The sequence below is a fragment of the Theobroma cacao genome, chromosome 5, assembly GCF_053813885.1.
Source record: "Theobroma cacao isolate CCN51 chromosome 5, ASM5381388v1, whole genome shotgun sequence".
In the NCBI taxonomy this organism is placed as follows: domain Eukaryota; kingdom Viridiplantae; phylum Streptophyta; class Magnoliopsida; order Malvales; family Malvaceae; genus Theobroma; species Theobroma cacao.
In genome coordinates this window covers 10,292,002-10,307,020 of record NC_142643.1, presented here as the reverse complement: position 1 = coordinate 10,307,020, position 15,019 = coordinate 10,292,002, and the positions used below count along the sequence as shown (strand labels likewise).

Sequence of the window (15,019 nt, the reverse complement as noted above, 5' to 3'; positions counted from 1 at the left end):
AATTATATAAGCTCTAATTTTCATTAAAATTACCACAAAGGGTATTCATATTATCTTCAATCGCCTAATAAATCAAAGCGAAACAAATCTACTTTGAGCTTACATAAGATTTCAAATGTTAAAATCAACAAAATCCATGAAAAAAATGGAACAGCTCTTAATTTTTATATAGTAGTAATGGTATTAGATTTTTGTTGATCTAACAAGCAATCAGACTATGATGATTCAATTCCCTAAGAAAAAAGAGAAGAGAAAACGATGTATTTTATATTAAAATCTTTTTTGGTGAAAAAGAGAGAAAACCTTTAAATAGTACTTGAATGCAACTTTGAATTTTGGGTCTTATTTTTTCTTAATTTTTGTAAAAACAAAAACATCCCAAATTTTGCTATTCTATTGCTGAGTCATTTATTTTTTGTTTTTTTAATAGTCTTTGTAGAAAGAGAGAGAGGTAAAGGAAAAAGAGATCATGATTTGCATTGGAGAAAAATGATTTGCAAAGGGGGGAAAAGGAGAGGGAGATCAATTGAGAGAGAAAGACGGGGCATTTCTAGAAAAGTTAGCATGTCTTTTTTTTTTAAAAAAAAAAGAGAAAGCTCCTCTCCGGAGCTTTTCTTTTAGCTTTTTTTTTTAATTATGTTCTTTAAAAAAAAGCTGTTTATTTTTTTAAGAGCTTCTCAAAATTCTGTTTAGCTTAGCTTATACTTTTAAGAAGTAGATAAGTTGAAAAAAAACTAAGCTAAACAAGCATGTTGTTTGGTTAACAGAATGGAATAAAGTGCGAATTGCTATTATAACTTATTACAATATTTGGTTGGTAAAAATTATTTTGGAATAACAAAGAAATAGGTGATAAAAAGACAAAAGTATCCTTTATTATAATATATGATTATTTATTTTTAATTTAATTTATTTTTTAAATACTAATAATTTATAATTTAGTTAAAATATTAATAATTAATAATTTAAATATTAACATTCATAAATATTAATATTTTATTTATAATTTAATCATTAATATTTTAAAATACTAATATTTTATTTATAATTTAAATATTATTATGATTAAAATAATAATAATTCTAATTAATTTCCAAATTTAAAATATTAACTTTTATAATATATAAAAATAACTTAAACATTTTATTATAATAATATTTATTTTTTAAAAAAACAAAAGTACCCTTTATAAATTTTAGTTAAATTTATACCAAAAAACAAAAATAAGCAAATTTTTTCTTTCTATTCATTTAATTTTTATTTTTATTAAAATTTTAAATTTTCAAGTTTTAATAATTTATTATTAAAATATTATTATAATTTTCTATTTCTTTCTATTTTCATTTTTCATTTTTAATTTATATTTTCATTAAAAATTTAATATTTTAATAATTTGATAAGTTAAATATTAATATTTATTTATAATTTAAACATTGTTATAATTAAAATTTTAAAATATTAATTTTGTATAATTCATAAATAAATTTTAACTTTTTTTTTTTAATATTTTTTCTTTTTTTCCTTTTCTTTTCTTTTTCTTTATGGATTGGCCACTAGAAATGCAAACGGCATAATGAAACGTTGTGGAGTGCTAAATCCAGCCATGGGGATTTAACCGAGAAACATTAGATCCAGCGCTTCCAACATCCAAGTCACACAGTCGACCCCAGATCCAATGGCTCTTTGGTTGGATCTTGCCGAAGAGCACTACATCGACGCCTTTTGGTCATATCCGACCTTGAAACCGTTGTCACTTCCATCGTCTGTCATTATCATGGCCACCTCTGATGGTAAGTGGAGGTTAGAGAGAGAAAAAAAAAAGGTAAGAATGTGAGAAGGGAGAGATAAAAATAGGAAAAATGACAAGAAAAATAAGGTATTTATATGTCTAAGGTTGTAATTTTTTATATTTATAAAGGTTATTTTAGTCTTTTCAATTTTGAAGCTGTTCCCCTAACCATGAATAGCAAATACTATTGGGAGGTTGAGTTTAGTTAAGCGTGACTTTTGACTAATTTTAAGGAATAACTAATATTTAAGAATAGTTATTCCTTGAGACTATTGCTAACCAAATGAGGGAAAAAAGAAAAGATGGGAATAGAAAGAGAATAACTTAGCTATTCCTCGTACTAAACATGCTATAAGAGTTTCTTCTCAATGGATCGAAGACCAAAGTAAACAAACAAAAAAGCATCAAAAAATACAAACAAAATTTTCCAAGATGTAACAATTTCTCCATTTATTTTTGCCATTATCTTTAATTATTTGCCATGACTATTGAATTTGAATTCTTGCCTTGTTATCCACAATAAACTAATCAAAAGAAATCAAGGGTTATCATCATTATTGCAATGAGAGAAATTTAAAAAGGAGCAAACATTTGTGCTTTTAGCTAGGTTGCATTGGGATTTCATCTCAATAGTTGAAATCATGGCACATAATGAATGGGAACAAAGAATGTTGAATTAGCTTCTAGCTCTAACATTCTTGAAGAAAAAAAAAGTATTTTTCTCACCTTAACATTTTCAAAATCCCCTTACAAATTGGCTTTGATATAATACTTTAAGAAGTATGTAACAAAGCTTAGCTCCCTATGTTGGGTTGTTGAATTGAATGCACAGTTGGATCTTGTACACTCATCAGCTGAGAAAAATGAAAATGACTTTGTCAGAGGCATTGAAGATTTAAAAAAGCTAACACTATGACCTCAAATACAGAATTTAACGCATTTACATGAATTAAGAACAAAGCCATATCCAATCAAATACACCTAGAGAAAAAAAATGAGGAAAAAAACAACATTCAAAATTCAAAGAATGCCTAACAATCTACTTCATTCCTAGAAATCAAAGGGCAACAAAATATGTTGCATTTCGAACCAAATTTCAATTGGTAGCCTTTGCGTTTCCACACATCTAAGATATGCAAATCGAAGATCCCAAGTCAAAGTAAATGAAAGCTATAGCAAAAATGGAAAAAATATAAGATTCCAAAGTAGCAAGAATGGAAATATAAAGATAAGCAAGAGCAAAATGGAAACTTTCAAATTCAAACTAATTTCTAATTCCCTACATTTTCTCAATACCCAAACTTTGCATGCATCAAAACCTATAATTGATCTACTAAATATAGCCAAAAAACCCAAAAAAACAAAAGTTTTAAACAAAAGTTTGCATTTTTATTTTTGTTTTGTAAATTTCTAATAGAAATTCTTAATTAGTTGTCTCCTGAAGTCTTCCCCATCTCCTCTAGGATCCATCACATCTTCTGCAAAGTGCACTTTCTTCTTTTTTTTTTTCTTCTCCCTCTTCTTCCCTTCTCTAAACAAAAGCAAACTGAAGAAAAAAAAAAGTTAATTAGCAGTTATAATATATACATGCAAATAGAGCTAAACAGCTAGTTGTTTATATATATTTACTAGAAGATATGAATAAGTGTGGACTTATTGAGAAGGCTGGACGATTTGATCAAAAAGGAAAAATTTGAAAGCGAAAAGCAAGGATAATTATAATGTCGAAGAATACCATACCTATGGCTAATGCCACTCATTTTGAACTCAATATTAAATGAAAAATCGGGAAACATAGGACTCAATTATAAAAAAACAAACAACATGAAAGGGAAAATAAATATATGAAATAAAACTAAAGAAACAAGGAGAAAATAAGATCGAGAAGAAAGGAGAAACATAAAAGAGAGCTTGACTCTATTCTCTTTTTTTATCTCTAGATTTTTTGCAAATAAGAAAGGAAAAACAAAAGAAAAACAAAAGTACGAAAAAAAGTGAAAGGAGAAATTTCTAGAACAGGTGCCTTGCACAAAACAAAGAAAAGAATAGGCTGCTTATGTTGACCTATACAAAAAGTAAAGACTCTACACAAGAAGGAAAAAAGGAAAAATGACTTTGAGCAAAGGTGATAATACCAAGATATAAAACAATTGATGGATGTGGAGAAGATAGCAACACATCTAGCCAAGAAAGAAAAACATGACACCTATTTCAGGCCACACATGCGTTCTTTTGTATATAGAGGAGTAATTGGGTCCAACTTTTAGTAAAGGAAGACAGGTTCACGTGAACCATCAAACGCAAGATGTGCACGAACAAAACCCACGATTATAAAATTGGCAACGTGGCCTCTAACCATTGGATGCATGCATGTTTAAATGCATTAAAATCCACACGAATCGATATCCACACTTTAACCACACCGGACCTACTACCGAAAGCTGTCCATTTAGACCGCCAAAAAGACATCCCAAACTCCTTTCTAAGTCCACCACGTGTCAATAAAAGAGATCGGCGAAGTGGCCAAACCTAGAAGCTTTCTAGGGGCTTCTTTTTAATTAAATGTATAGATAAGTAGTAATTTAAAAAACAAAAATTGGCATAATGTTCAAATAAGTCCCTAAACTATTTAAACAAATTCAAATAATTCTTTATTCTTTTATTATGTTCAATTAAGCTCTTGTATTCTATTTTGTGTTAAATAAGCTTTTATGACTAATGATTAACTAATTGCCATTAATCAAAATGCAACTTATCATTTTATATCCATATAATACTGACATGACATTGATGTGAAAAGTAAAAAATGTTAAATGACCATGTTATAATGTTAAATTAGCATATCACATCAAAATCAATTATGATATATCAATATACCACATCATTATCAATTATAAGATATAAACATGCTATGTTAATGTCGCACGATATACAATGACAAATGACATTTTGATTAAATTAATAATTAGTCATAAGAGTTTATTTAACTCAAAATAAAAATATACGGGCTTATTTGCCTTACAATAAAAATATAAGGGTTTTAGTTTAACGTAATAAAAGTTTGAGGACTTATTTTAATTTTCTTAAATAATAGGAGTTTTTTAGATATTATGTCCAAAAATTTTTTGACCTGTTTTGATTCGCATGGAATAACCATCATTCAAGAATTGATAATAGCTATTTCGACTTCTCCAAAAACAATAATTTCATGAACAATTCGATAAGGAGGGCAAAAATGAAATTAAACATGCTTAAATTTCATATGCATCTCAAATTAATTTTTGATAATATTAATATAATGGTAACTCCTAACAAATGCAATGTTACTACTAAACTGGGTACGTTTAGCCTAAATCCAATCCAAGAAAATGGGCCGCATTGATGGCCCAAATTCACATTCGAAGCTCCTCCTTTTTACTCTTGTCTCACTCGTTCATCCCCAACCAGCTGACATCCAGCATCCCAAGACCAGCAAAAACGCAATTTTTTTTTTAAAAATAATAATTAAAAAATGGAGAAACCGGCGGCTTATTTTCTTCTTCTTCTGATGACGGCAGCGACGGCGCCACTTCTGGTGGAATCGAGCGACGACACAAACCACGCGTACACGCCGTGCTCGGACACGAAAATCCAGTTATCGGACGGGTTCACCTTCGGGATCGCGTTCGCATCAAGGCAGTCGTTCTTCTTCAACAGCTCACTTCAGCTGTCTCCTTGCGATCGCCGACTCTCTCTATCGAACTCCAACTCTCGCGTAGCTCTCTTTAGACCTAAAGTTGATGAGATCTCTCTCCTCACCATTAACACCTCCTCTTTCTCTCCGGTTAGCTCCCTCAATTCTAATTTCTAGAAATTGTTAATTGTGGAATTTATGGAATGATGGGATCTGAGGATCCATGTATTTGAATTAATGTAATTTGTAAATTACTGTCATCTTTAAGGTTCTGTTTGTTACTTGATTTTTGCGCTAAAGAAAATGCTAGGAAGAAAAATCTTAATTGACTAAAAAATGAGAGAATGATTAAAATGTAATACCCTTTTTAATTTGATTTTCTATGTGTAAATAAAATGAGGCATTTTGCTCGTGAAAACAAATTTTTATCTTCTTCCGGAAGCAAAAGGCAAGTAGTAAAAGTGACAACAAACAGTGCCTAATTTGTCGCATTTAGTCTTGACAAGCCGAACCAGCAATTCAGAGTTCTCTCTCTCTTTTGGGAAGTTATATATATGTGATTCTGTCGCATTGATATAAATAAGAGTCTCTGTAAGCTTTGATGTTTTCAGGACTCAGTTGGTGGGTATATGGTTGCATTCGCTGGTCGAAAATACGCTGCAAGGTCGCTGCCTGCTTTTGTCGCAAACAATACATACACTGTAACAAGCTTCACTCTTGTAAGGGATTAGCCAGAATCTGATTCATTATGGTATTAGTTTACCTTCATAAAAGTCTACAGAAACTGATGGTAGTCTTGTTTATGCAGGTGCTTGAGTTTAAGAAAGGCAGGCTGCAAAACTTGTATTGGAAAAGGGATGGCTGTGCTCAATGTTCGGGAAAATCAAATTTTGTGTGCCTAAACAAGCAAGACTGTGCAATCAGTACAAATAACTGCAAAAACCATGGAGGGTCTGTAGATTGCAGCCTTGGGATACAGCTTGCATTTTCTGGGACAGATAAGCATCTTTCTGTTCTCAACTCATGGTATGAAGTGGAGAATCTTCGACAGTACTCGCTGTATGGTCTCTATTCTAATCTCAGGGATTCACTCAGTAGCCAGTATAACAAGATCCTTTAGTGGTGCTTCTGATGGTTGGTTTCATTTTTTTTCTTACTGGTATGTTGTAATTCTTTTCCTTCTGCTTTTCTATCAATGTTATGTCTACATCTGTCTTTGCCTGTATTCCTTTGGGACAAAACTGCTGCTCTTACAGTTCGAAGAGAGTTGTGTGCGTAAATTGTGTACAATAGCTTTTTTTTTGTGATTACACATAGAAATATGATTTGTTTTAGTCTTTCCTCCTTCGTGCTATTTAGCATTTTAACTTTTGATGTTATAAATTAATTTCTTGAAACATTTTTTCATTTGGTTGGAGTTAAATATTCTGTTTGTCATTTGTAACAGTTTATGAAGCTGCTATTTTGACAAACCTATTCTGACATTTAGAGTATAGTTTTATTCGTATCTGTTGGTTGCCCCTTTGATTGATTTGGACATCTTCCATAGGTTACATTGTTTTACAGGAGCATTTATAGGCCTTGGTCTCAATATTCATGCCACCTTAGGCTCCAGTTGGCAACTGTTATAATATCTGTATCTCAAGGAAACTTCTTCATTCATAGCCATAAAGCATTGCTGGTCTTATTTCCATCTTGCAAAAATTTTCCCTGAGTCAAAGTGACTTCAAATGTATGTATTTACTTTTTCTTTCTCATTCAATCTATCAAATCATGTGGATAATATTTTTCATCAATTTCTCCATTCTTCTAAAGGATTGAGTTCAAAATATCAAAACCACTCACTTGAGGTATATCTTGATATCTAATTCTTGCTACTGCTTGATTATCATTTACTGCTATAATTTTACTATATTTTTTGGATTAAGAACTACTTAATTGGAAACTCTTTAAAGTTCATCTTGTCAATTCAAGGCTAGTATTAACTTTCCTTATAACATTCATCAACTCCCCCTAAAATTCTGAAAAAGGAAAAATACAAATCAAAACTAGCAAAATGCTACTCATCATATAATTAATCACACCAAAACAATTTCCAGACAAAATGAGAGACAACATTTTCAAACAAAATTAGCACTAGTAGTATTTTACATCCTAAGAGAATACAAGCACTAGTAGTATTTTACATCCAAGGAAAATGCAAGCACTAGTGGTATTTTACATCCTAAGAGAATACAAGAACTAGTAGTTTTTCACATCTCAGGAAAATACTAGCGCTAGTAGTATTTTACATCCTAGGAGAGTACAACACCATTTGCATGAAAGGGAACAAAAGGGAGCTTAACATAAGCACCCATCCATCTCTTTACTAAGGCTTGGAAAGCTTGGTTGCTCTTTCCTCTCAAGTCTTGTAACTTCCAGCCTTGCTTTCAAGCCCTATAATTAGCTCCCAAAGAAATTCATGGTTTTGGGTTCTGTCCATTGCATATAAGCATGATGTGGTCTCCCTGTCATGGTTGGTGTCAGAGCCAATTCCAAACTCAAGTTCAGGCTAGGCCTTGTGATCTTGTCGCATTTTATATCTCGAGAAGTGCTGTGGGGGTTTGGTGTTTGCTCTGTGTAAATGCAGGAGCTCGTTGCAGCTGTGCTTCCCCTTGTCATGGTTGGTTTCAGTGTCAATTCCAAACTCAAGCTCCTTTCAGTCTTGTAGCATTTAATAACTTGAAAAATGCTGTGGTTGGTTGGTAGTTGCTCCTTGTCAAAGCTGGAGCCTGTTGCAGCAGTAGTTCCACCTAGGTCACGGTTCAGGACTTCAGGCAAAAGATCCCTGGAAGGCTGGAAGGTCGCTTTTGATTCATTGTCACTGTTGTGGCTGGATGAACTGTTGTCTCCATCAGGGTTGTGGTTCATAACATGAGATGAAGCAGCTTTAGAAGGGCTGGTTCGCTTATCCACTTTAACCCTATAGTTTGTCGAACCTATTTCATCAAGCTCCGCGTAGATGGTCACTCTGTCACCAACACAAAGCTTCTTACTACGAACAAATGGAATCCATTCCTTGATGAGAACAGGCTTTGGGTGTTTCGGGTGATTTGGGTTCTTTGTGATACGTGTAGAGCAGCAAAAGATCCACTTACGGCCGCTCTCATCCTTGACAACAAAATCCACCTTATAATGGCCTTGTAATTTTGGGAAACGTTCCATTTTGAAGTAGTTCATTCCAACCGCACATCTCCTGTTGATGTCTGTCGCGCAGAGTGTCTTTGAGAATATCTTCATGGCTAAAGCAAAAGGAGTTGCAGGGCTAGCCTAAAGTGAAAGGCTTCTGCTTCTGCTTTAAATAGATATTGGTTTTCTGATGGATCGCGAGAGAACTTTATCAACAGCCAACAATGTGGTGGTATGGTTTCAGTTAGGCGCGCGGTTATTGTTTGTTTCACTGAATCGGACGATGTTGTTCTTTCACTAGCGCGACCTCTGTTGTTCACTGGAGATGGAGGGCAAGTACATAAGTCAACAACGTGGCAGCCTGTGCTTTGTTCATAAATTTTTGTACAAAAACATAAAAGAAATCTATCGATTTTCTTCTGCGTCGCGCGGTCTCTGTTCAGTGATCTCGCGGTCTTAACTTCTGCATTCCCAGTTGGGTGTGGCATCCACTTTTGTGTTATCGCATGGTTTTCTTTTCCAATGCTTTTTGTAACACGAAGTCAAGACTGATAAACAGTATAGGCAGGACAGATTTTTTACTTGAAGAGAATAGGCTAACGAGCTGATTCTACTCAAAATATTAAGCAGTAATTCCCAATTCATTTGTGTTTGGTGTGGGCTTCGTCCACATTCTGTCAAAATATTCTTACCTTGCTCTGAAACATGGCTGAAGCAAGGAAATGTATTGTGATCAGATCCGTTAAGGTTAAGAGAGAGCTTTTGCCATCTCGGGAATTCATGTAAAGTGAAGGAAGATGCCACTGCATGCAAGCCTAAAACAATATAACTCCCTCAAGATTTGCCGTTGTCCATTTAAGTTGGCACCTTCTAACAGATGCTGCAAGTGACTCGGGGAGATAGAGCATAAATATGCTGAAGCTTCTGTTTGAGTTTAAATCAGTCTTCTTTTGGAGATATTATTAGTATGATTCCGCTTAGATATGTTTGAGCTTTAAGTTGTTAATTTTTTCCCTTTTATTTTTTTAAAAAAATAGAAATTGTACCCAAAAGAGGAGAGGAGTGGGGAATTGATCTAGCTGAAAGAAAATTTGTTATATAAGACAACTAAATTGGTCGAACCAACCAAGTCGGTATGTCCGAGTGGTTAAGGAGACAGACTTGAAATCTGTTGGGTTCACCCGCGCAGGTTCAAATCCTGCTGCCGACGTTACTGGTAAATGAACAATTTATTTTTTTTTGGTAACTTCAAATTTCAATCAAATCCTACCAATCGAATTTATTCTCTCTTTATATATGGATCTAGCTATATCTATGTCTAGATTTTAGTTTTTATATAAAGAAGGATCGGATTTGAATCCAACGCTTTGAATAAGGATACATGCACCAACTATTTGAGTGTTCATCTATGTCCAAAAATTGAAATAAGAGAAAAAAAGTGAATTCAAAATTAAAACTTTGATTAGTTTGAGTGAGAAAATTTTTTAGTTGGAACCATACATTTCTTTGATGCATTCTTCTTGCATACCCATTTATTTCCATGGAATTGTGCTCCATTACATCATTGGTCAATTCCATTGATAGTTTCTTTTTAGATTTCTATTTGATGTACAGATAATATATAGTTTCTATACTTTGTAAACTCATAAAATGCTGTCACTTCATTAATGAATTAAAGTTAAAAATGTTTAGAGGCTTAAAATTAAATATTAATAATTTTCCTTAAAAATTACATAAATAATAATAAAATTTCTTTTTTTCTTTTTATCTCCGACTCCCTCATAGTCATTCTTTTCTTGTTCCTTTTTTTCTCTCTCTCTCCAACTCCATCGACTTCTTCTCCTCTTCTCCTTCTTCGATTAAATTAAGTTTGGCAAAATTATACAACTTTAAGACTAATAAGATATTTAAAGATTTCAAAGTAATTTTTATTTGTTGATTTTAGTGATATATTTTTTAAGTGATTTCTACATTTGAATTCTTATTCTTTTAATGAAAACCCAAAATCCGTTGTTTCAATAAATTATCTCGCTTAGGATTTTAGAAAGATGCAGCCTTTTGGTTTGAATTCCTTTTCTTTCAACAAAACGAAAATCCCCTACAAAATTTCTCAATCTCTTTTAGGGTTTCAACAATATCTCTCTGTTAAAGGTTTAGAAAAAATCATTTTAGATGCTTAACCCTTATTTTATTAAACATAAAAAATATGGATTTATATTTGATGTATAGAAGGTGTATAATACACTTTCATGCCATTATAAAACTACCATCTCATTATTAAAGCAAAATTAAAATTTTTAAAGATTTAAAAATAAAAATTAATATTTTAAAAAAATAAAATCAAGTTTGTTTCTCTCTCAACTCATTCTTATAATGATTTATGGTTTTGTTGTTGCTGGCAACACCTTATATAAGCCAACTTCAATTCCCATTATTGGCAGTGATGCAATGGACAAGGTTTCTGTGTTCGACAAGACACAGAAGGCGATAAGGTGGCTGGAAAAGAACCCATCGACATTAAGCCTCGTTTGGTTTGGATTTGTTTCAGTTGGGGCAAGGATTTGCGTATATGTAAGATTGAGAAAACTGGGTTGTTAAGAAGCAAAGCGTGCATGATTTGTTGCACTGGGATTTGCATATCTTGAACAGTGTTAAAAAGACAACGATTTTTTTTTTTTGAGAAAAAAAGACAACGATTTTTAAGAGCCCATGGAATCAAAACAATTGTGATAAAGAAAAAAAAAAATCTGCTTTTATGTATTCTACGGTTAGACAGATCTCCATCTGTTTCAGGTCCAATGTTATCTCAGCAGTAAAAAATTAAACCAACGATGGAAGCATCATCCTCGAAGACTACTACAAATATGTTGTTAAGAAGCAAATGAAATGATCCTTCAAGTTTCTAAACATATAAGATCTGCATTCACTTGACAATTTCCAACACCAACACAGCCACGAACCATTATAACATCGGGTTTGAAAGAAGAAAAGTAAAGGAAGAAGAGGAGATTGGACGAGCGAGATATGAGTGAGAAATTTATTTTTTATGTAATTAAAATTTTTAAAAGTGTTGATATTTATTTTTAAGTTTTTAAAAGTTTTAATTTGGCCTTTTTAATGAGGTGACCGCTTATGTTGACCTAATAGTGTGCATCAAATATGAAACTATAAAACAAAGAGAAGGCAACAGCATTATGTTTACTTAACCATAATTAACTTGCTACTGAACAACAAAATAACAACCTGGCCAATAAATGAAATAACAAAAGAAAACAGGAAAACTTATTTATGTTTACTTAACCATAATTCTCGAATATGACTTTTTGTGAATACACGATGCAACTGAACAACAAAGCAAATTAAATTCAGGGAGAAAAGTTGTTTGGCCAGGTTTTCCCATCAAATGGCAGTCCGATATCGCTGCCAGCACCACTGCTGCTGCCTCCAAGACTTCGGAAATGCGGCAGCCCTAACTCACTTCCGGCAGAGCTTCTTCTTACGTCTCCACTGAGAGGGTGCAGTCCCAGCCCTATATCACTCCCCAAAGGGCCAAAACCGCTGCCTCCGATGCTACTCGCACGAGACAGCCCCATGTCACTTGCACCTGCACCCTGTTGTCTAAAACTCATAGGAGGCAGCCCCGTGTGAGCTGCGCCACTGGAGCTGCCAGCAAATGAGTGTCCTGGCATCCCCGGATCATCTGCAGCACTCCCAGCAAATGGGTGATATGGTAAGCCCACATCACTCCTTATCCTACTGCTGCCAGCAGATTTGTGTTCATTGTGGTTCATCATATCGATGAGCCATTGGTCCCACAGCGAGGGCTCGGTGTGAGTCCTTCCGTCCCCACCATGGCCTGCGCTGCCACTGCCAATTCGGGCCGTTTCATTTACTGCAGGGCCTTGGGGAGGAAGAGGAAGATGTGGATGATAAGGGGCGCCTGCAGGTGCAAAAGGAACTTGTAGGAAAAACTCAATCCGTTTTCTAATCTGATTAATTTTCTCTTCCACAAACCAAATCAGCCCATGCAGTTCACTGAGGTTAAGTTCATCAAGCTCCTTGCCTTGATTGATTTGATGCATGAGATGGGTCATCTCGACTTCCTTGTTCCTCCTTTGGCACTGCGTCAGTTGTTCTTGCGCCTTTGTAACCTTTTCTCTGAGGTAGGTATCTTGGTTCGTCATTTTCTTCTGCCGCTCCGACTCGGGCATGCTTTGGAACCGTGCAAGCTGTTGTTGCATCACGTCGTGTGACGGCCACACCACTGGCTCGGTTTTGTCCGGGCTATAGATGATGACACAAGCATCGACACCGCATAGAGTGGTCAGCTCACTCACTTTCTTCAACAAGCCTAACCTCCTTTTCTTGAGACTGGCTCTTCTGGCACTGTCATTCGCTATCCATGCAAGCTTCACCTTCCTTCTTGCCATGGTTATTGCTTGGCAAATGGCAGTCTCTCTTTTTCTTGAATTATATATTTCTAACCAAAAGGGGGTGAAGAAGAGAATTGGGTTGCCGAAATGGTAGCCAATGAGGTCTTTATATAGTGAGAGAGATGGGACAAATCATTGAAGTGCTGAGTTGGTAAACGAGGGTATCAAGGCTAATTTGGAGATTAAGAGAAGAGTCTAAGATAACTGATGGTTGATATGAGAATTTAATTTGTTGCTTAGTACGGTAAGAGAATTCATTATTATTCAATGCTTTCTAATGTAATTTATCTGGACTAATATTGAAGACAATTGTATTCTTAAATGATTTGAATTTGTGCTAATCATTAACCTTAAAACTTCTATTTCATTCACAATGTGTTAATTTTTATTCAAAATGTAATTTAATGATAAAATTTGATAGAAAATTTCGTCTATTCACCTTAATTATTCATGATAAAAAATATAAAACAATACGTTGATCAATTAATCAATCAATCTTCTGATTAAGAGAAGATCATATTACCTTAAATGATCATGATAGTCGACAATTATCATGTGGGAAAGAGACATATTAACTAATCGATCAATCTTTGAAGACAAGTGTGAATTATCCACGATGAACATTATTAAGCCCGTATTTTAGAGTGGTGAAATATTGCCATGTTCATAGGCTAGAGAATCATGTCAACTTTCATTATGATGTAATTTAATTAACAGTCAAATTTGACAAAAGATCTCATTTGTCCACCTAACTCTAAGACCAAAAGATACATTGATCAATCGATCAGTCTTATAAAATAATGGCATATTATCATGATTGATGAACATTATTCCATGCCATGTTATACGATGGTGAAATATTATTGTAACTCAAAAGAGAGACAAATATGCTAGTTTAGGGCTTCATTTGGCAATCGAAAAAGAACTTGTTGAAGAAAAATGACTTTTATAAAAACTATTTTACTAGAAAATTTAATATTTTCTATTTTTTGGATAAACAAGCCAAAACATTTTCTGTTATTTGGAGTATCTTGTAAAAAATATTTTCCACTATCACTCATCTTCAAAATTTTACTTTTATCTTCAAAATTTTCTATCAAGACACCATAAAAATATCAATATTCGTTAATTATGCAAGACATCCAAAGCTTAATTTATAATATTAAAGATATTATATATAAATAATAAAAAAACTCAAAACATACTCTGAGAAGAAAGAAAAAAACTCAAAACATACACATAGATAAAAGTTATCATACTACATAATAAAGGCATTCTACATATATAATTAAAAACATCCAATCATCATCCAACGACAAACAAAAATTGATTTAAAATAAACATATTAATCAGGAAGCAACAGCTCAAACAACGTAAGGTTGGAGTAAGGTAAAGTTTAAAGATTGAAAACTTATCCTTTCTTTTAATTTTAGCTTAGCCACATCGATTTGTTGTCAAGCTACTAATAGAGTTGGCTATTTTGTGCAGCTATTAAAACAGGAGATGAGGAGTTTAATTTTGTTTGATATTCGTATCTTTTTATCCTTTGTTGAAAAAAAAATTCCACCAAGAAGCAGAATAGACCTTGAACAAGATGGAATTAAAATAAAATAGAATCAAACAAAATCACGAACAAGACAAACAAGATTTTTGTGTCTTAACATAGAGTATTAAAAGTTATATAGATAAATATGAACAGACACGATTAATTAAATGCGTCAAGATCATAAATACGAACATGAATACATTTATTAAATGTGCAACATGACAAGCCTAACACGTTTATGAAATGGATAGGGTTAAATTTTATAAGACATGATATGGTTTATAATCCATTTGACAAAAACTTTGATTGTCTTAAATTTTATAAGACAAAATGGTATATTGATCAATTGATTAGTTGTGAAACCCTAACCTTTAATAAAAGGTTAAAATTGTAACTTAGCATGGTAAGCA

The 15,019-nt window shown here is 33.1% G+C and overlaps 2 protein-coding genes and 1 non-coding gene across 3 annotated transcripts; 2 read left to right on the top strand and 1 right to left on the bottom strand.

Moving 5' to 3' along the window:
• The first annotated feature begins 5,210 nt into the window (after positions 1–5,210).
• On the top strand, positions 5,211–6,809 carry LOC18598435 (uncharacterized). Its single transcript, XM_007027953.3, has 3 exons — positions 5,211–5,612; positions 6,074–6,181; positions 6,271–6,809. The coding sequence occupies exons 1-3, from the start codon at positions 5,301–5,303 to the stop codon at positions 6,580–6,582; spliced, it is 732 nt and encodes a 243-aa protein (XP_007028015.1). The 5' UTR covers positions 5,211–5,300; the 3' UTR covers positions 6,583–6,809.
• A 2,950-nt stretch (positions 6,810–9,759) lies between these two features.
• On the top strand, positions 9,760–9,840 carry TRNAS-UGA (transfer RNA serine (anticodon UGA)). Its single transcript has one exon. It is a non-coding gene; the product is annotated as a tRNA-Ser (tRNA).
• Positions 9,841–11,995: 2,155 nt separating this feature from the next.
• LOC18598433 (uncharacterized) lies at positions 11,996–13,060 on the bottom strand. Its single transcript, XM_018120927.1, has one exon. It carries the CDS (start codon positions 13,058–13,060, stop codon positions 11,996–11,998), a length of 1,065 nt encoding a protein of 354 aa, XP_017976416.1.
• Between the last annotated feature and the right edge of the window lie 1,959 nt (positions 13,061–15,019).

What these genes read in the sequence shown, in the direction of transcription:
- LOC18598435 (XM_007027953.3), top strand. Translation starts at nt 5,301, where the DNA reads ATGGAGAAACCGGCGGCTTATTTTCTTCTTCTTCTGATGACGGCAGCG. An exon ending in ACACCTCCTCTTTCTCTCCG is followed by an intron (nt 5,613 to 6,073) that starts GTTAGCTCCCTC and finishes TGATGTTTTCAG; the next exon opens with GACTCAGTTGGTGGGTATAT. An exon ending in CTGTAACAAGCTTCACTCTT is followed by an intron (nt 6,182 to 6,270) that starts GTAAGGGATTAG and finishes TTGTTTATGCAG; the next exon opens with GTGCTTGAGTTTAAGAAAGG.
- LOC18598433 (XM_018120927.1), bottom strand. Translation starts at nt 13,060, where the DNA reads ATGGCAAGAAGGAAGGTGAAGCTTGCATGGATAGCGAATGACAGTGCC.